The 20,156-nt window shown below is 40.4% G+C and overlaps 1 protein-coding gene and 1 long non-coding RNA gene across 9 annotated transcripts in view; one reads left to right on the forward strand and one right to left on the reverse strand.

Annotated features, from left to right (window-relative positions):
- Window positions 1-20,156, reverse strand: part of gulp1a (GULP PTB domain containing engulfment adaptor 1a) — a 110,583-nt gene that overhangs the window by 1,842 nt on the left and 88,585 nt on the right. For 5 of the 8 annotated variants that reach the window (XM_032529874.1, XM_032529873.1, XM_032529875.1 and 2 more), the window contains 8 exons: window positions 13,074-13,145; window positions 7,265-7,363; window positions 6,988-7,125; window positions 6,653-6,769; window positions 4,260-4,346; window positions 3,755-3,976; window positions 3,421-3,562; window positions 2,147-2,241 (listed from right to left, as the gene is read on the reverse strand). In XM_032529874.1, coding sequence (XP_032385765.1) covers window positions 2,147-2,241; window positions 3,421-3,562; window positions 3,755-3,976; window positions 4,260-4,346; window positions 6,653-6,769; window positions 6,988-7,125; window positions 7,265-7,363; window positions 13,074-13,145 — 972 coding nt within the window. Of the gene's footprint in view, window positions 1-211; window positions 223-2,146; window positions 2,242-3,420; window positions 3,563-3,754; window positions 3,977-4,259; window positions 4,347-6,652; window positions 6,770-6,987; window positions 7,126-7,264; window positions 7,364-13,073; window positions 13,146-20,156 lie in introns of all 8 variants that reach the window. The other 3 variants (XM_032529878.1, XM_032529880.1, XM_032529879.1) reach the window with 3 other exon arrangements.
- The window catches only part of LOC116698113 (uncharacterized), an 18,098-nt gene continuing 10,023 nt past the window's right edge, over window positions 12,082-20,156 (forward strand). Inside the window, exons 1-2 of the long non-coding RNA XR_004334122.1 lie at window positions 12,082-12,193; window positions 17,578-17,581. This is a non-coding gene — a long non-coding RNA (uncharacterized LOC116698113). The remainder of the gene's footprint in view (window positions 12,194-17,577; window positions 17,582-20,156) is intronic.

The following is a 20,156-nucleotide window of genomic DNA, read 5'->3' on the forward strand; positions in this document are numbered from 1 at the left end:
CCTTCACTGGTTATTGGTCCCCCATGTGCCACTTTACTTAAAGAAATCCAGGAAACGCCCCTGGATGGATGAGGTCATTTCAATTGCTAGTGTGTGTGTGTGTGTGTGTGTGTGTGTGTGTGTGTGTGAGAGAGAGCATGCGACATCTACCAAAGCATGCAACACACACACACACGGTCACAGACACAGAAGCAGAGCAAATAGTACAAACCATCTCTGACGCTACAAGAGGAAAAGACAAGAGATGCAACCACTTGTTAAAAGTAGAGAAGAGAAAGAAAAGGTTAGGCACTGACAGCAGGTGTGCCCCACACAACACCGCCTCCTACTGGCAGCAGCCTGCGTCATCCCAGCAGTTACACATCACAGAAGTCGCAGCAGATTTTTAGTTTTCAGAAGTCATTATTTTCTAATCATATAGCATGCACTGTTTTTAAATATGTCTTTATATATGAGTGTCTGATTGCACACAAACACAACTTACAGCGGTGATCATAAACTTCCTCTCATCCACCCTGTGCCCAAATACCTCAGGCTCTTTTATGAAGAAAACTAAACTCCCTTAACTGATTACAGTCAGTTTCAACAGAGAGGGAGTAAACGTTCCCAGTCATGTTTTATTTGTGTAGTTTGAACAAAACAGACACACTTCCTATGTCTTCAATACACGTAAAGTATCTTCTCATAATAACCAATGCAAACCAAACGATGGTTCCATCCCTTTACTTCTGGTTCACCAAGGTAACTGAGATTAGCCCCCATGTTGCCGTGGTGCTAAGTCTGGTACAGCCTGACTCACACATTTACAGTCTTTTTGGGAAGTGAAAACCAAATGAAACATAAGAATGTAAATGGATAGCAAAATTGACTGTACAGTAGGTATATCAGGGTAATTGAGTTCTTTTTCAAATTCAATAACTTTGCATCAGATAATCGATTCTAAAACGTAATGTAGTTAGTTTACCTTAGTTAACTCCCATTTCTAAAGGCAGCGGGAACTTGCATTTGTAAACTGAACCCATTTATAACAAATCAAGTCCAGCTGAAAATTATTTCATTGAAATAACATATTAAAATAAAGCATGGACTGCCTAATTCCATTCATTTTACCAGGAGTATAGCTGCCAGAGTCAAAGTCAGAAAGCTTATGCTCTATTGCCTCTTTTCCACTGCTTGGTTCAGCTCCGCTCCCTGTTGGTCCCAGTACAGTTTTCTTTCCCCTGCAGATAGTATATAGTATATACAGATATATGCAGATAGTACATCCCTGTCGTAGAGCACACATTCCACTGCTGGGACATTATCTTCAACTTGCTGAATTCTTAAAATAACCAAACAAACAGAAGGATGTCTGCACTTTGACAGTTGTGTACCATATTGTACATGAATAAAAACATTGTGGTCGGTAGCTTGGCTGTTTAAATATGGCGGGTTTGTGCAGGGCGTTCCTCTTCGTGCTAGTGTTGGTTGTCTCTGACCAATCAGTGGTCTGTAACGTTTTAACCCCACCTTCCTGTATCGGTTCAGATTGCAAAGGTGGTACCAAAAAATGTACCAGGTACTATCCACGACTTTCACGAAAGACTAAAACCAAAACCGAGTCGAGTAGAGCCGAGCCATGCAGTGGAAATGCGGCATCAGAGAACCTGAGAGCAAGATGGGAACTTTCTTCAACCGTCGCGTGATGCTACATGTTGTTTTGTGTCCAAATGAATCAAGCGCTTATTGTTTTATTAATACATTTCTAAATGAATGTGTTAGTGGTGTCATGTCCCTGATACATCTAAATAAAGAAGTGAGTTATATTCATCACTGAGTCAGCTGAGGATTTCAGTTGGAATCTTAATGTGCTCAGAATAAAACAGGAATATAGCTTTAGGTCATCGCTCACATGGACTTGTTCCACTGATCTTTGCACAACAGGGAGTCCAACCTGATCTATTTACCGTTATGAATTTGAATAAACAATGTGCTGGAGCTCGCTTACAGTCCACAGCATGCCAATTAGGACCGAACTGCCCGGTAATGATTCAGCATGGCCCATGACGCACAAAGCCTTGGTTCATATAGAGAAAACAGAACTCTTCAAAGTGCTGCTACTGATAATAACAACGGCAGGAAGCTCCTGGCAGTTCTGTAAACTCACCTGCATCTCGTCCAGCTTTGACTGGATATCTGGAGGAAAGTCAGCCGACCCGCAGGTGAACGGATCAAACGGCTCGGCACCAAACAGGTCTTTCCCTACAAGCACAGCGGAAAGGAACAAACAAAAAAACCAGCCGCATTCAAACAGAGACAAACAACGTTTTTTTTAACAGCTGCAGTCTTTTATTCCTGCAGAATGAATCTTTCAGGAGCCGAAGAACTGAAAAAATGATTCCATCGTTGTCTAATTGTTTTACATAATCGCGGTTTCTTTCTTTAACTAATTGCTAACATTAGCTAAGGTCTTAAGGCGTATGACTGGTGGTTGATTTTGTGGAAATTGTAATTATGTAAGTGATTATTGGTCGGACTATCTATTTTTTAATTAATATTCAATTGATAGGCACTAGACCCTATACACGGTCATGGCGACAAAAATGACGAGGAGGGGATAAAGTTTAAAAAAGGTTTTATGACAATAAACTGGCTTTTTTACTTTATGGGCTGTGTGTTTGTGTTCCTACATCATCTGGCTCACATGACTGTGATACAACCAAAAGAGGTTTATATACTTATACTAAAAAAGTAATAAATAAATTAATAATTTTTTAAAATTTGAATGAAAGAGACAATTAGATTGTTAACTGCAATTATGTTATGAGAAAATTAACTATACAGCAACATCTGAATTTGTAACAACTCTAGCTAGTAGCTAGCCTCTCATCCGCCTTTTTTGGAACACTACTATTGCTATAATTATTATTATGAAAATTGAAATATTACTTTAAAAACAAAGTTTATTATTAACATTACGGTAGTCATCATCATTGACTAAAACTACAATTGGTAAGTACTATACCTTCATTTCTTCGGTTTATTTTACCTCTGTCTTCTTTCATATTTTTTCATCTTCTTCCTTTTCCTGATTCACAACCTTCCACACCTAATCCTTATAACTCTAAGGTCCCACGACACGGTGCTCTTTGGATGCATTTATATAGACCTTTGCTGGTTTGAGAGCCATGATGTCTCTCTCTCTCATGGGTGGGCAAAGCAGAGAAAGGGGAGCTAACCTTGCCCCTTATGACCTCATAAGGAGCAAGATTCCAGATCGGCCCAACTGAGCTTTCATTTTCTCAAAAGGCAGAGCAGGATACCCAGGGCTCGGTTTACGCCTCTCTGCTTTGTTTCCCTTGTTTGATGTAGTTGTTTGTTCTGTGTTGTATAAAAATAAAAAATAAATTCAAAAGACAATAACAGAAAGTAGCTACTGACTTATATCTGGCGGTAATGTGGTCGGTGGGGGGGGTGGGCAGCCGTTGCTGGCCAGTACGGGCTCCAGCGGCGTCACAGTGGAGAAGGGAACCATGTCGAAAACGTCCGTACACATCTGGGGTTTCATGCAGATGCTCCCTGCCTGTATATAAAGAAACGGTTGAGGTGAGGTCGCACTTGGAAGCTTGCACACGGACAAACTACACAGCTTTTTTTGTTCACAAAAGCAAGAGGAGAGGCAGAAAAAAGGAGCAAAAGAGACTCAGGGCGAGCGACAAAGCACAGAGCAGATAGGGAGAAAGAAGGAAAGAAAGAAAAAGCGGAGGGTGTTTACGCGAGGCCGCGGGATGCTGAATCCCTCAGTGGGCTTAGGAGCAAGGAGAGCGGGTTTGGCAGGTGGAGGAGTTAGTAGCCCGCTGGACAAGTTGGACTCAGGCGAGCTCATAGGAGTGAGCGTGACAGAGGAGATCTCCAGACAGGAGATGCTGTGACACCAGAAGAGAGAGGAGGGCCTCTGCAGCATGTACGCTTCATTGGCTGAGTTTATGTGCAGCGGCTAAGAGAAAAAAGATGGCAGACAGACAATGACCAGAGAGGAAGAATATTATTCCATCTTGCAGATTAGGAAAAAAAAAAGGTGTGATAACTGCATTAACAGGAGGCCGTCACAAAGTGCTGGCGTTTGGCTCAATTACATGCTGAATGTATCGTCTCTTCAGACCAATCAGGTGTGTAATTGCTTTGATTCAGATATAGCTTAGATTAGATCGTTACGTAGAATCTATATTTTGTTCAATCTCTAAACTGAAGAGATGTGTGTTTGTGCAGGTTGTCCTCACTGGCGGCACGTGAGCGATCATCAGCTGCTCTTCAAGATCTTGAAGCTGTTGCTTTAACTCAGAGTTTTCGGTTTCCAGTTCTTGAATCTGCAAAACAAGAGCAGATCAGTCATTTAAGGAATAAAGTGCTTAAAAGCCAAACTCAAAATAACCACATTTAGTGATACATGCATGTTACTGGATAGTAAGTAATTTCATATAGTGATATCAATGTATATTTGGTTATTTGGGAAATTAATCAAATTGTTTATAGTGTAGATACAACAGTGAATGGGAAAAACTGCTCTTGATAGAATAAAACACGTGAAACCTGTGAAAAGCTGATATATGAATGACATAGACGTTATAAACAGTCCGTCGGATCAAAACTGTACATTGTTTTATGGCATGTACCCTCATTTCACACAAACCCTTCATTAAAATGAAGTTAGAGGAAACAATCTCAACTCCAGGGCAAAGCCCGGTCGATATATATCGGCGGGCCGATTTTTAGGCATTTTCTGAACTATTGGCACTTATTATGCCTGATGAATTTTTTTAATGTTCATTCATCAGAATCATTTGTAATGACAAATAAATGATTCTGATTAATTAATATTTGAAAAATAAAATCAAAACGGACGGTCAACAATGTTATAAGTGTTGGTGACGCTCTACAACGTCCCTGTTAGTGATGGCGTTGCATAGTCTGTCCACCAGAGGACGCTCTACAACGTCCCTGTTAGTGATGGCGTTGCATAGTCTGTCCACCAGAGACGCTCACAACGTCCCTGTTAGTGATGGCGTTGCATAGTCTGTCCACCAGAGGAGCTCTACAACGTCCCTGTTAGTGATGGCGTTGCATAGTTGTCCACCAGAGGACGTCTAACGTCCCTGTTAGTGATGGCGTTGCATAGTCTGTCCACCAGAGGACGCTCTACAACGTCCCTGTTAGTGATGGCGTTGCATGTCTGTCCACCAGAGGACGCTCTACAACGTCCCTGTTAGTGATGGCGTTGCATAGTCTGTCCACCAGAGGACGCTCTACAACGTCCTGTTAGTGATGGCGTTGCATATCTGTCCCAGAGGACGCTCTACAACGTCCTGTAGTGATGGCGTTGCATAGTCTGTCCACCAGGAGACGCTACACACGTCCCTGTTAGTGATGGGTTGCATAGTCTGTCACCAGAGGACGCTCTACAACGTCCCTGTAGTGAGGCGTGCATAGTCTGTCCACCAGAGGGCGCTCTACAACGTCTGTTAGTGATGGCGTTGCATAGTCTGTCCACCAGAGGACGTCTACAACGTCCCTGTTAGTGTGGCGTTGCATAGTCTGTCCACCAGAGGCGCTCTCAACGTCCCTGTGTGATGGCGTTGCATAGTCTGTCCACCAGAGGACGCTCTACAACGTCCCTGTTAGTGATGGCGTTGCATAGTCTGTCCACCAGAGGACGCCACAAAGTCCCTGTTAGTGATGGCGTTGCATAGTCTGTCACACAGAGGACGCTCTACAACGTCCCTGTTGGTGTTGGCGTTGCATAGTCTGTCCACCAGAGGGCTCTCGATTTAAGTTTCGTGGCTTCAGTTTTTATTTTTATACATTTTATTTATCAAAACTTTAAGATATTTTTGATGTTCCTCTGTCTAATAAAACATTATCCTATTATTTATTATCATATCAGATATTTTAGTGAGAACTCGTAAATAACTACAAATAACTATTGTCAGGGAAACCAGCCTTAAAAATCCTTTATCAGTCGGGCTCTACTCGAGGGCCACTTACCAGATTTTCTAAAGGTCTTCATCATGTTGGAATGTGAAAACGTGCTATGGATGAAACCATGACAACTACTGAGCTTGCACGTCAACGGAGCCCTCCTCATGACAACTGAACAATCTTCATCCACTGATGAAGACTGTGTGTTACAGTTAAAAGTTCTAGAGAATGTAAGTAAGTGACCCTTGGTTTAAGGTTGCTTTGTTAAAATACTATATCCAAGTTCAACAATGATTATAATGCTGAGTTTAATCGGTTTCATACATTATACCATTTTAGAAATGATTGCAAATTAACCTTAAAATACGTCTCACACTGGTGTTCAGCTACTACAACTGATCCCCGCATTTAATCAAGTTCATACTAATTTTTTAATAAGTCACCCTTTAATCAAAACCACGGGGAAAGCTCCACAGTCTCAGCAGGGTGCGCGATAATCCAGTTACAGGTTGTAACAACGCCGCTCATTAATATTCATTACTGACACTCTTCATCAACACAGCTTAATTGTCCACGCTGCATGGTTGAAACCAATCAATAGAAACACGCTATGCAATCATTAATAAAACGCATCAATGTGTCAGCATGCTGTTATACAAAGTTTTCAAAGTTAAGTTCAAGTCCGTGTGAGACGTACTCTTTTCTGTAGGGTTCCAATCTGTTTTCTGGTTTCCACGTCTTTGCCTCCAGACTCCAGGAACTTCTTGTAAGCCAAGTCAAAGGCCTGACCGATCGTTAGAGTAATTTCTTCTGCCTGCAACAAAGCAACAAAGACATCACCATGTTTACCTAAATGGCACCACAGCCTATATTCAGTCGAGTTTATGACTGACAGTTAACTACAAGATGTCAAAATACCAAAAAAATGATAGCACAGCACCAAAATATAAAACATACACAACAATTCTACATTCTGTCAAACGTGTTCTACATTGGTCTCGATGCAATGACGAGGAAGCAGAAGGCACTTACACACTTTTCACTGTCAAACACATAGCAGAGGTGTTTGTTGGACTCCGAGTCTTTACAGATAAAAGTAAAAATCCTTTTATCCGTTTTGTCATCTGCACAAAAGGATATCCTGTGCAGCTGACAGTTATGCTGCACATCCTGCAAATCAAACACAACAAATTCATTATTTATTTACTCCATGTTGACAACGACTCCCTTCTTTCTCTACACGGGGTGTGTTGTCAGGATAACTTCTGGTGTCATGCACCACCAACTAGAATCTAATCTTTGCACTCACTTTTGTCTTGGGATCTAGTATCTTTACACCATAAATGGAGATCTGTAGTTCCACTTTAGGGGTCTTCTGTCCCTCTGACTTCTTGATATGTCTCTGAAACTGCCAAAGAGAGAAATCGCAAACAGAAACCTTTTGATGAATCCACTCAATTAATGCACCATCTATAAGGAACAAAAATGGTTCTTGTAGATGTGGCGACAAACTGTATTAACCTTATCCTTTACATTATGATGACGGTTTTTAATGCAGTGCCGTTGAGGGATTGAATGCCATTCAATGTTTGTTTTTGTGGCCTTGCTGCTTACGTGCAGAGATTTCCAGATTCCAGATTCTCTGGATCTTTTGATATTGTAGACTGTAGATGATTTCTTTGAGCATTCCTCAACTTTCCCAGGCTGTTGTTGCCTCTATCCCAGCTTTTTTAGAATGTGTTGCAGACATCAAATTAAAAATGAGTGAATATTTGCAACAAACAATACAGTATATCAGTTTGAACATTAAGTATCTTGTCTTTGTAGTGGATACAACTGAATATAGGTTGAAAAGGATTTACAAATCACTGTATTTATGTTTTACACTACGTCCCAACTTTATTGGAATTGGGGTTTGTAGAAGCCTAGGAAGGGAGCGTGTCAAAAAGATAACCCATGTACCCATGTAGAGGACTTCACGGGTCTACCCAAACCCTCGGACCCAGGATCTGCACATGTTCAGATCCACGGTTTATTTTGGGTTAACTGGGTCTGGGTATAATTACCATAATGCCTGAGTGGAGATCAGACAGTAATGATCATGATAGTGAAGTGCCGTGTGTCTCTGTGTGTGCGTGTGCGCGTGTGCGTGTGTGTGTGTGTGTGTGTGTGTTCAAAGAGCATTTGTGGCCACAAGGTGGTAAGTGCGCGAGTGAGTGGCCCTGCTCCGGCAGCAACTTAGCAATATAAGCATAAACAAACCATAGCAACGAGCCATCATTATCATATAAGTTATCTCTATTATGCTAGATGCAATAAAACTGCAAAGCTGATTCTAAACGAGTCTGGTTTGTCATCTGTCACCGTGAAAGCAAGTGGACTTTTAAAAATAACAAGTGGATTAATCATGCTATTTAAGGAAGCAGGGAAGGAATAATAGAAAACCTGGGTGTATTTTACCAACTTTCTTGGCATTATCATTATTATATGCAACACCAACAGGCATGGGGGTTACTAGTTACTAACCTTACATTAGGTTAGAACCAAAGTTTGTTTTGAGGACTTGCAAATTAACGTTGACTTGCTAATAGCAATTATTTGTAAAATCTTGCCAATTGTCTGTCTCAGTTCTCCCGAGTTCAGGTCCGACATTTCTCAGTTCTGCACAAACACCTTTTTTTTTTTTTTTTTTTTTTTTTATATAAATAGGCCGGTCCGGTTTTGGTTAGTACAATTCAGGGTCTTTTTAGTTGTGGCCATTCACTTTTGGACCTGTGCAGACCTCTCCTATGTACACAACTTCATCCGTTAATTTCCGAGGAAAGCAAAACAAGATGAAAACACAACATTGGTACCTCAAAAGGTTTTTTATGACAAACACGCTAGCAATCGATTACAGGTATATACCCAGTATTTCTGGGTAGGTACTAGATTGTACCTACCAAACGAGTCACCAAACGGAACTGGCATAGTGCGCAAGTGTCAACACTTAAGGTAGTAACTAGCTAACTATCCAGGGTTGAGGTTAAAGTTAGATAAAAAGACAGTAAACAGGTTTGGGTTACGATTACATCTCGTTACTTATAACGTAAGTCACTTTTTCATGTATAATGAATTATAATAGTAGATCATTGCTGCGCTTGGCCACCTATATATTCACTACAACATCCCATTGTAGCAGGGTTCAAATAACTGTGTGTGTGGACGCCTGTTCAGTATGCTTGTGTTGTTGTTTGGTGGGTGTGATCTAGCATTTATTGTATTTCTGGCCTTCTGGCCAATAGAAAAGTCCAATATTCATCAAGTTATAGCTCTGTTTTGGTCTCCACCAACTTCTAAGAAAAAAGATCTGGCTCTTAAGCAGTTAAATGCTGCACTTCGTTCAACATGTAGACTCTTCCTTTGTCTATGTGCTGAGCAAGTAATGCACAGTGGGTTTATCAGAGGGTGACCTACTTAGGAATCAAACGGCAGCATGTTCTTTTTGAAGGGCAATGATGATGCTTAGAAGGAAATGAGCTTTAAGGTTAAGTGTTTAATAGAAGACGCAAGAGGGAATTAAACAAATCTGTGATTCATTCAGTGGGTCACTCTATCAAGCACTGCCAAAACCTCTAGGGTTTTTATGGTTATGTTGCCAACTGGACTTGGCAGTGAGTTGATGTCAATAACCAATAAAACCTCTGATAAAGGGGGATTTAACACTGTCAGGTGAGGAGACACCGTATCATTCAATGTAAGGAAACTTGAAAGCTGCTAAAAACCCTATAAATATTTAAATTATGTATATTTGCAGGTATAAATGTTGCCAGTAGAGTCATAAACATGCAACAAGATACTGCAGTATTTGAACCCTTGTGTTGTCTTCCCGTCAAAATTGAAAATCAGCACTCTTGTTGACGCTTTTTATCAATGTTTTTTACTTTTTTGTACATTTGTGTTCCTTTTTTTAATTCTTTTGATGCTTTTTTCAATGTCTGTCACTTTTTTTTTACATTTAACACTACGTACAATACAAACTTGTTAACTTTAGTTTTACAGTTATTTTTGGAATTTATGGTCAATGAACCTCATTTATTACAAATTATACCTAATGTTTGAGTTAAAAAAATAACAGGAATTAGGAATAATTTAGACTAAATTAAAGGAATGGATGTTGATGGACAATCACAGACTGGACTACGTCAACTTTTACTCAATACTATTTCAAAAACACTTCAATTTGTTTTTCAAATGCTATAAAATTGCCAAAATTGCGTTGTTTGGAATTAATCATGTTATTTTGGGTGGTTAAAAAGAACACTGATATAGGAAAACGGGTCAATTTGACCAGAGGACAACGTGAGGGTTAACTGACTCTTTGGTGTCCTGGGCTGTCGTGGTTTTGAGTTTCTGTTGGTTTTGAGTTTCAGTCGTTATTTCCTGTTTTATTTTGTAATAGTCTAGTTATGTCTTGTCGGGATTTATTTCCTATCTTGTGTTATCCCGCCTTTGTAATTGTCCGCCCCATCCTGATGTGTTTCACCTGTTGGAGCCCTTGTCTCACCTGTCCCTCGTTTGTCCTCATTTCCTTGTGTGGTCTTTGTCTGGAATGGGATCATTGTCCCGTCTCTGGATTTATTCGTCTCGGGTTCTGGATTACTTTTGTTGTACGTTTTTGCAACAACCTTTTGGACACCTTTTGTTTGTTGTTTGCATTACCTCTGTACTTTTTTTGTTTCAGTGTTTGTTAACTAAATAATCTTCTCTGAACTGCATTTGGGTCCAAGCCTCGTTGTTATTGCTGACAACCGTAACTCCTTGTGACTTTAAGGCTTTCAGTAAAATGATATTCAGCTGTAATCAAGCCCTTGTAAGGCCTGGAGATGAGCTCTATCATTTAAAGTTTTAATTTCATTATTTGCACTTCTATTCTTATATGGGACTTACAGTGTTTGACCTATACCAGTGTGGACACATGTCTTCCAAAGCTGTCTCTAAATTCTCCTCACAGGATCTTTGGAACGAAAACTAAGCCTGTCCTAATTGCCAGTGTATCTGGGAAAGTAACCACGGAACTGTAGTCTCCACAAGGCTTTCAAGACCACATGTAATGTAACAATAGAGGAACGAGTTTGGAAAAACAGTCCTGCCCTACCAGTGGCCTCACAGATTCAACTTTTGGCAGGAGGAGACAAGAGACAAGGCCAGCAGGCAGCGAGCTCAGCCACGTTAAACCAAGGAGCTGTGAGAAAAGAGAGTTTTCTGCATTATAACCTTAACCCTTAAATACACGTCTCAGGGTTTTGTGACCCGAGACTACATTCCACCCTATCTAACTTAAGTTAATGAAGCATTCATCCATCTGGGTTTCCTGATATTATTTGTTTTTAACTATTAACTTGTGTCAAAAAATAAAAATTACAGTTTTTCTATTGTTTTTCCATATATATGTATATATGTTTATAGGATTGCTAGAGAGGAGAATTAAGAGTGGAATGTTTTTATTGACAGTTTTCTGGATGCAAGTCATACCAGGTAATGCGGTTTTCAATCTGTTTGGTGGCTGTTGTAAAATAAGAAAAGATGTATATTAAGGTCTCTGTAAGGACATTTGTTCTGGACTCAATGTTACTATGAATACATGTTTGAATGATGACCAACTTTTAGCTACCATCAACAGTTAGTTAGGTGGAGGGATTTAAAGACAGTATGTCTGGAAATAAATAAGTACCTGAGGCAACTGAGGATGAGTAATGGACCCTACCCTAAGTTAGTCCCTAGCTGGTGAACACAGTGGACACATTTTTTCTCAGGAGCTAGTGGAGACCAAATACAGAGCTAAAAGTAGAGTTTGCCAAATCAACATTACGATGTGACAACGTCAATCAATGATGTGTTTGAATTGTTACACTTCCCCAGAGTGGCCAAAAGAATCAATGAATGCAGGTTTCAACTGCAATAATAATTTTTTGGCTACATGAGTTGTTCCAGCAAACAGTTGCCTATTGACTTATGGAGCAGGCACATTAGCTGGTTGGTGATAATTGTAGTAATTTAAACTATTGTTGATATATGATTAATGTAGCTTCAATCAATGCATTAATTAGCAAATAATAACATAGCACACGTGTTTCCCATAGACTGTATATAAAGATGGACAAAACGTCTCCATTTCATCCCACTGTACAAAAGTGAAGCCAAAATATCCCAGATACAAGCTCTGCCATCTTGTAATTATGGAGCCATAGTCTGCGGAGTAGTGACTGAGAGGAGGAGCCGAGGTATCCAAGTCCGGCCCATACACACACCCGACCAAATGAGAGTCAACCACAGCTGTCAATCACAAGGTTTTACTCCATTTATTAGTATCAAATAACTAATAGAACCCCAAACCTATCAGAAAAATCAAACATCAGTGTGATCCGAACTACCTAAAATGACAGAAACCATTTCTGGGAAACATTAATATGAGTGGTGCTGTGATTGGCCCATTTCCTATCTGCTAACATGGAGGGGGCGGGATTTATGACATATACTATTAACCTTGGTGGGTAAATGATTGGTATTAACCCTATTAACAGTGTAACTTAGTTTTAAGGGATTATATTGTTTCAAGAAATCAACTTTTTTTCCATTAATATGCACTGTAGGCAGTAACACCTAATTACATCTTATAACACCAGAAACAAGTGGTGGATAATAATTAATTAAGTGTCAAGGGTTTTTTATGATGTGTTGCTGAGTTCCGTCAGTGTGTATTAAAGTACCTGTGCTTTCATGAAGTTACTTATTATGTCCAAGCGATACGTTGGTATTAGTAGAAACATGTAAACGGTTGCAGGATTCAAGCTCGGGGGAAGAAACAACAGGTTTCATGGCAGATAACTATCTCTTTTATTGAATCCTGCAGCTACCCGGTGGAGGCTGATGGAGCGAACTGCCATGCTTATCCAGCAGTTATAGGCATCCCCACTTGGGAGCTGAAAAACTCTAAGGGCACCTTGGTAACTGATGAGGGAGGGGAAGATTTGTCACTCACTCCCACCTCTCCCGCTCTGAGACGACCATGCACTCCGGTCATTCAAGAACACTCGTCTATTCTTCAGGCCACAGCTTACTCTGAGGACTGGCTTTACCTTCAGCTTTCGGACTGCATCCTTTACGACTTCTGTGCCTTTTGGGGCTTCGACCTCTGTGTTTCCAAGGAACTGGAAAGAGAACAGAAAGGCATACTATGATATGACAGCATCACAGCAAGGACATATACCGGATATCATATACCGGTCAGTGTTTGGTGCACATACACACAACAAATAGGGGTGGGAGGAAAAATACATTTGATACAGCATAGTATCTCGATATTTACCATAGCAAAACTGCATTGATACACATATACTAAGTTTCGATCTATTATTATTAGTGCTGTCAGTTAAAGACATTGTTAACGGCGTTAACGCAAACCCATTTTAACAGCGTCAATTATTTTTTTGTGGTTCTTTTTGGTCTAACAGACTTGGCAGTTTTTTTTTCACATGCTGTTGCAACAACTAGTAACGTTAGAAAAAACTACAACATCCACCAGATCTAGCAAGACCGGAAACACAACAACAGGCACGCCGCACACACGCCGTTTGGGCTTGCGAGGCGGCCAAAGAGTAGGCGCGTTACGTTTTGAGTGGATGGCGAGCGCGAGACGCCAAAATGGACGCCGATAAGATTCTGGATGGAAACTTTACTTTTTAAATGTTGCCAAATGTCTGTGTGTGTTGTCGTTGTGAACTGAGCTATCATCGCAGCACGTCCAGTCTGAAACACCACTTGATGGCCAAGCACACAGCTGATGCCAATTCCCCCCCCCCCCCCCCCCCCCCCCCCCCTCCTCCTCCTCAAAGTATTATTTCCACCCGGTTATTGATGGACAGTGTTACAATGTGTGAGAGATTTTTTTGCTCCAAGTGAGAATGTTACATGTCAAATTGAACACTACAGTCGGCTATATGTTGGGGGGGTCCTTTAACACTACAGTAGGCTATATGCTTGGGGGGGGGGGTGTCTTGAACACTATAGTAGGCTATGTACCAATGTTGTTTTCAATAAAAAAACATTTGCAGAAAACAAGCCGATCCACTTTTCATGTTGATAAGAGCATTAACATGAGAAAAAATAATGGGACGACAAGACATCAAGGGACATTTAGAATAGCTAATGATGATGATTAGTCACGATTAAATATTTTAATCGTTTGACAGCACTAATTATTATACACAGTATGTGTTGGTCAGTTTGTCGGCTTGACAATCCCATTTTGCAGCAATGAAATTGAAGTGCGATGAGAACAAAACGAGAAATTTATCTTTTTAGATAAATCACATGTTGACAAAGTTTCCTTTTGGGGACATAATTTAAACGCGCACGCACACACACACACACACACACACACACACACACACACACACACACACACACACACACACACACACACACACACACACACACACACACACACACACACACACACACACACACACACACACACACACACACACACACACACACACACACAGAGCAACAGCACTTCGGCCAGTCACCAACAGATGGCGCCATTAACCTTTCTGCCTGAACATGGTGTTTTCAGCAGTAGTGGCAGCAGTAATTGTTCCAGTCACACACACTGCCTGTGTGTCTCCTGAGCTTAATGTGTGAAGCCTGATAAAATATCAGGCTTCATAGACACTGGTGTCAGCCCCTTAAAGGTTAGGAAAAAACAAAATAACAATGTTTGTCTCCCACTGGAACTCAGCAAACAGCTCAGACAGACGTGGATTGCCTTGACGACGTCTGTCTGAAGCTTTCCATGACTCGGCTTTGCTAAAGTCCATTTAATCTTCCAGCTTGGCTTGCAGACAACTTGGCTAAGTAGACATTTTTTTATGGAATAGTACAATACTTTATAAGCAATAGTCTCTTTTGGGCATTTAATGAACTTGGACATTAGTTGCTATAATAAAGCTCAACAGTGACCGCCCAATTTTTGAACGGCTCTGGTTCCTCATGGGATTTTCCCCATTCAAAATCTCAATAAGTTTCCTAAAATGCTCATGTAAAATGTTTTAAGGTTGGAACCAAGCCAACCAGCTATGGGATGAAAATATTAAATATTTGATTCGGCACAATGAACATTTTGAAAAACATGAATTTCAATGGTGCAGTAAACATTTCCATAGTAACAGCGAGCTCCACCAAGATAAGATTGCAAATAAAACATGTCTTTCTTAAAACAAGATTGATATTCTATGGACTTCTGGCTTCTAGTGCATAACTCAATTCAATTCAATTTTATTTATAGTATCAATTCATAACAAGAGTTATCTCAAGACACTTTACAGATAGAGTAGGTCTAGTCCACACTCCAGAATTTACAAGGACCTTATAACACCTTTGTTTTTTACGTTCTCATAGCTTGTGGTCAGGCTCCCTTGGATGCTTTAGAAATTATGGCTAATAATCAAAATCCTCATGGAGAAAATTCAAAGAGATTTTTTTACTTCCAGAACCACACTGAGGAGCTCTAATTTAACATTTTGTCAAGCAGTGTGTTCATGACAACATTAAAAAAATAAAAATAATACATCCATATAAAATAAAAAGACTTTATAGAATGTTTGTGTATTACAAATAACAGTCAGTGTCTCCATGTCACCTTTAACTTCTTTCCACCTGTCCAAATGCGATGAGGCAGGGGGAACGACACCAAAATAGCAGTTGTCAATAGAGCCCGAAAACAAATTGCGGTTTTATACCTAAAGTGTCAGCTCTCTGCACCGGCGTGACAAATGTACTCCACAAACCTAAGGACAGGTCTGAGAGCGCCGCTGGAAGATGCCCGGAATAGACTGGAGAAAGCACTCATTCTTGACCAGAGCATTTCTGGGCTGCAACTGGGGAGGTTTCACGAGGTAGCCCGAGCTTGAAGGCTCATCCATCAACTGGTACACGCCGCTGAAAGACAACCCAACCCTGACCCGCAGTGACAACACAACACACGCGTTAGCTTAAAGGGGAACGTGCACCCCCGGATGCAGGAATCTAACAAAATAAGCACTTTGTATATGTCATGGCAGGTCTGAAAAGTTAATTAGGATGACGACACGAGGAGTAGGAACTGAGTTTCACCTCATCGTCTCTGCACGGCTCACTCCTCCGGATTGAAAGCTTCTATCTATTTTTGGACACATTCTGCTAAAGTGCAGGATCTGTATCATGTACAATTCAAATGACTTCTGGATGTGATACGACTGTTGATGATGGACACAGCATAGGTGTGCGTGGGGGGGCACATCCCAGCTAATATTTAGAAGAGGTAGATTTGTCCCCTTCAAAAATATTAACGACAACCCTAAAAGAACTAAAACATAAGTGTTCAGGGCACCCAGATAGCTTAGTTGGTAGAGCGGGCTCCATATAGAGGTTTACCCCTCGACGCAGCGGGCCCGGGTTTGACTCCGACCTCAGCCCTTTGCTGCAGTCATTCCCCCCCCTCCCTATCCCCTGTCATGTCTTTAGCTGTCCTGTCGAATAAAGGCTTAAAATAATGAAGTCCTGTCAAATAAAGGCTTAAAATGCCCAAACATAATCTTTAAAAGGTCCCATGGCATGAAAATGTCACTTTATGAGGTCTTTTAACATTAATATGCGTTCCCCCAGCCTGCCTATGGTCCCCCAGTGGCTAGAAATGGTGATAGGTGTAAACTGAACACTGGGTATCCTGCTCTGCCTATAAGAAAATGAAAGCTGGGCTTATCTGGAATTTGGAAGTAATCTTCCCCCTTATGAGGTCATAAGGAGGAAGATTAGAAGACACTTTCTCTGCTTTTTCCCATCCAGAGAATGAGAGAGAGACATCATGGCTTTAAAATTTGCAAAGTGACAGTTGGTTGCCCCCCCCCCCCCCTTTTCCTCCTCAATAGCAACAGGCTCAGAAATGACATATACAAAGGAAAGCTTATAGTGGGACTGGCTCTAGTGGCTGTATTTCTGCACCAAGGCTGAATTTTGGGAAAGAGACTTCAGATACGGTACAAGGGGACCACTAAGGTCTATATAAAAGAGACTTCAGATACGGTACAAGGGGACCACTAAGGTCTATATAAAGAGACTTCAGATACAGTATTAGGGGCCACTAAGGTCTATATAAAAGAGACTTCAGATACATATTAGGGACCACTGGCCTATATAAAAGAGACTTCAGATACAATTAGGACCATTAAGTCTATATAAAAGACTTCAATACGTATAGGGGACCACTAAGGTCTATATAAAAGAGACTTCAGATACAGTATTAGGGGACCACTAAGGCCTATATAAAGAGACTTAAGATACAGTATTAGGGGACCACTAAGGTCTATATAAAGAGACTTCAGATCCAGTATTAGGGACCACTAAGGTCTATAAAAGAGACTTCAGATACATATTAGGGGACCACTAAGTCTATATAAAAGAGACTTCAGAAACAGTATTAGGGACCACTAAGGTCTATATAAAAGAGACTTCCGAACAGTATTAGGGACCACTAAGGTCTATAGAAAAGAGACTTCAGATACAGTATTAGGGACCACTAAGGTCTATTAAAAGAGACTTCAGTACAGTATTAGGGGACCACTAAGGTCTATATAAAACATCACAAAGCATCATGTCATGGGACCTTTAAAAAAAAAAAACATAAGTGTTAAGTGAACAATGAAGTGAACAATATAAGAGAATAATTTATGATACTAATTCCCTTCATGTAAATAAAAACATTTCCAGCATAAATTGATGCAGAAAAGGCACAAATTGTTGCATAGAAATTAACCGCAATGCCAGAAATTAAGTGACCGATGCTCAATATTTTATGGGGAAGGACCCCCGGACCCCTAGTAATAAAGTCCCCCTCACCCCCATGTTCAAATAAAACCCCTATGCCATTGTGACCCACTGATCCTACCAGCTTAGAATCAAACATGTTTTTTTTGCTGTAGTCGAGAGGTCAATGAGACTGGATCAAAGACGTCAGCAGAACCTCACTAGAAAGCACCAACAGCCAAATACATGTGGAGTATCTCAGAGCAGAGAAGTGGCTGAGCAATGAATCCGATTGGCTAGAGGAGCAGATCTCAGTCTCTAATCTAATCATACCTCATGAGAACGTAAAGCTGATTACATTCAGAACAGGGGAAACAATACCTGGACTGACAAATCCTGGATCCTGGCACAAACACCAACTGCAGCTCTGTCTGTAGAGACTGGGGGTGTTGGAGGGTTTCTTAATACATAAGTGGCCCCACGGTATCATTTGGGGCTGAAACTGGCGATCATTTTCATTATCAATTATAGGTCATTGGTTCTTATACGACTAAGATTTCTTTAGTCAATTACAAATTCTGAATGCGTTCATGTTGAATAAGTTATTTCCAAGAAACTCGTGAGCACATCTCTGGTAAAGACAAGATTTAAAGCAGCAATTACAGTATCGCTGAACCAATTATTTGAATAATCGTCCAAAAATTCAACTGTTTTTTGTCATCTTTGGCTGTTTTTCACGTTATTCTGACAGATTATAGAGTACCAACAAACAATCAGCCGATTCATTATTGATGAAAAGTAACTAACAAGTCCCAGTCATAAAAGCATTACGGTTATTTCCTAAATCGTAAGGATCATAACACTCTTTACAGTTTACAAATAAAACTGTGGTTTTGAAATACTGAATCTTTTGCTGAACTTTGGTATTTTATTACATATTAAATTTAATGTCACTCACTTACACCGCAATACTGTTTTTCTGTACCATTGCAACTGCACTTTACGAAACCTTTATTTGACGCCACTTCCATCCAGCCGTACCTTGTGCTCACTGTCTGCTGTTTGCTTGTTGTGTGTTTACTTGTGTATTTGTTGGTCTTTGCTCTTATTGTAGAAAATGCTGCTGCTGTAATAAGGACATTACCCCACTGTGGGATGAATAAAGTATAATCTAATCTAATCTATCTAATCTAATCCTTTGCTTTTGTATTTTTCATGTGGCTTTGGACGTAGACAAAGTTTAAAAGACAAGTCTAAAAATACTTAAATTAACTTAAGGTAATACCCACCATGTATAGTGTTTTAACAGCAGATTGTAAAATAGAGAGGACATGACCTCAGTGATCTCATTAGTAGCTACAGCTCTGCTTTCCCCTATGTGCCACGTCAAAAATCATACTTCATCTAGGTTTAGATCCACAAATCAAAGACAAATACATAGTTTAGAAGTGCCATCAAATCAAAATGATTCAAGAATCGGAAGATTGATATGACCTTGACCTTGATAAATGGATTATTTAATAAAAAACAAATCCGTCTTTTCTTGAGGGATTCTTCTCTTTTTTAACTAGCTAGACAACTGACACTAACTGAGCTTATTTTTTTTAACAACTCTGAGTGCTTTAAACAAGGGTGAATAGGCCAAGCCCAGTCTCAGCACTTTGGCTGACTCATTCCCTCCAATTCCATCAGTGATGAGTGGTGTACTCAGATCTCAGCAAATTTAGCCAGACAGGCAACTCATCAGCGAGAGCCGACAAAACGCAGACAGCAAGGGAACTGACAGTATGGCTTTGATTTTAGAGACGTGTCCTTTGCCAGTTCCGCCTGTTTCTTTGCTGCATACAGTAAGGGAGATGCAGCAGTTTAGGGGATGCGGTAGTTTTGGAGCTCCCCCTCATTTTCATCACAACATTTCGGAAGCTCAGGATGTAGGCTGACAGATCCATTGCCTCGCAGGGGAGAAAGTCTTTGTCGAAATGAAGAAGAAAACCTGTCTGGCAGAGAAGTTCTCCCCAAAGTAGACAGTCCTCCCTTCAAGATGTGTTTGTAGGATGGAGTGAAAAAACACTTCTGAATAAATGTTGTGTTGCAAGTTTCAAGTGTGCCGTTTTATTTCAAGTTCCTCTCATGTGAGAGGAAGCTTTAGTCACTTCACATAAACATCCCACGCTCACACTCATTCATGAATAAAAAAGGATCAAGAAGGTTAAAACACAGAGACAATCTTTTAAATTAAAGTTTGACAAGTTTGACTTTCCCCCATTTCAGCACTGCGGCAAAACAGCTGCTCCGGGACATAAATACTACAATACTATAACACACATATACATGTCTCTCTCTCTCTCTCTCTCTCTCTCTCTCTCTCTCTCTCTCTC

The sequence above is a fragment of the Etheostoma spectabile genome, chromosome 11 (assembly GCF_008692095.1).
Source record: "Etheostoma spectabile isolate EspeVRDwgs_2016 chromosome 11, UIUC_Espe_1.0, whole genome shotgun sequence".
NCBI lineage: Eukaryota > Metazoa > Chordata > Actinopteri > Perciformes > Percidae > Etheostoma > Etheostoma spectabile.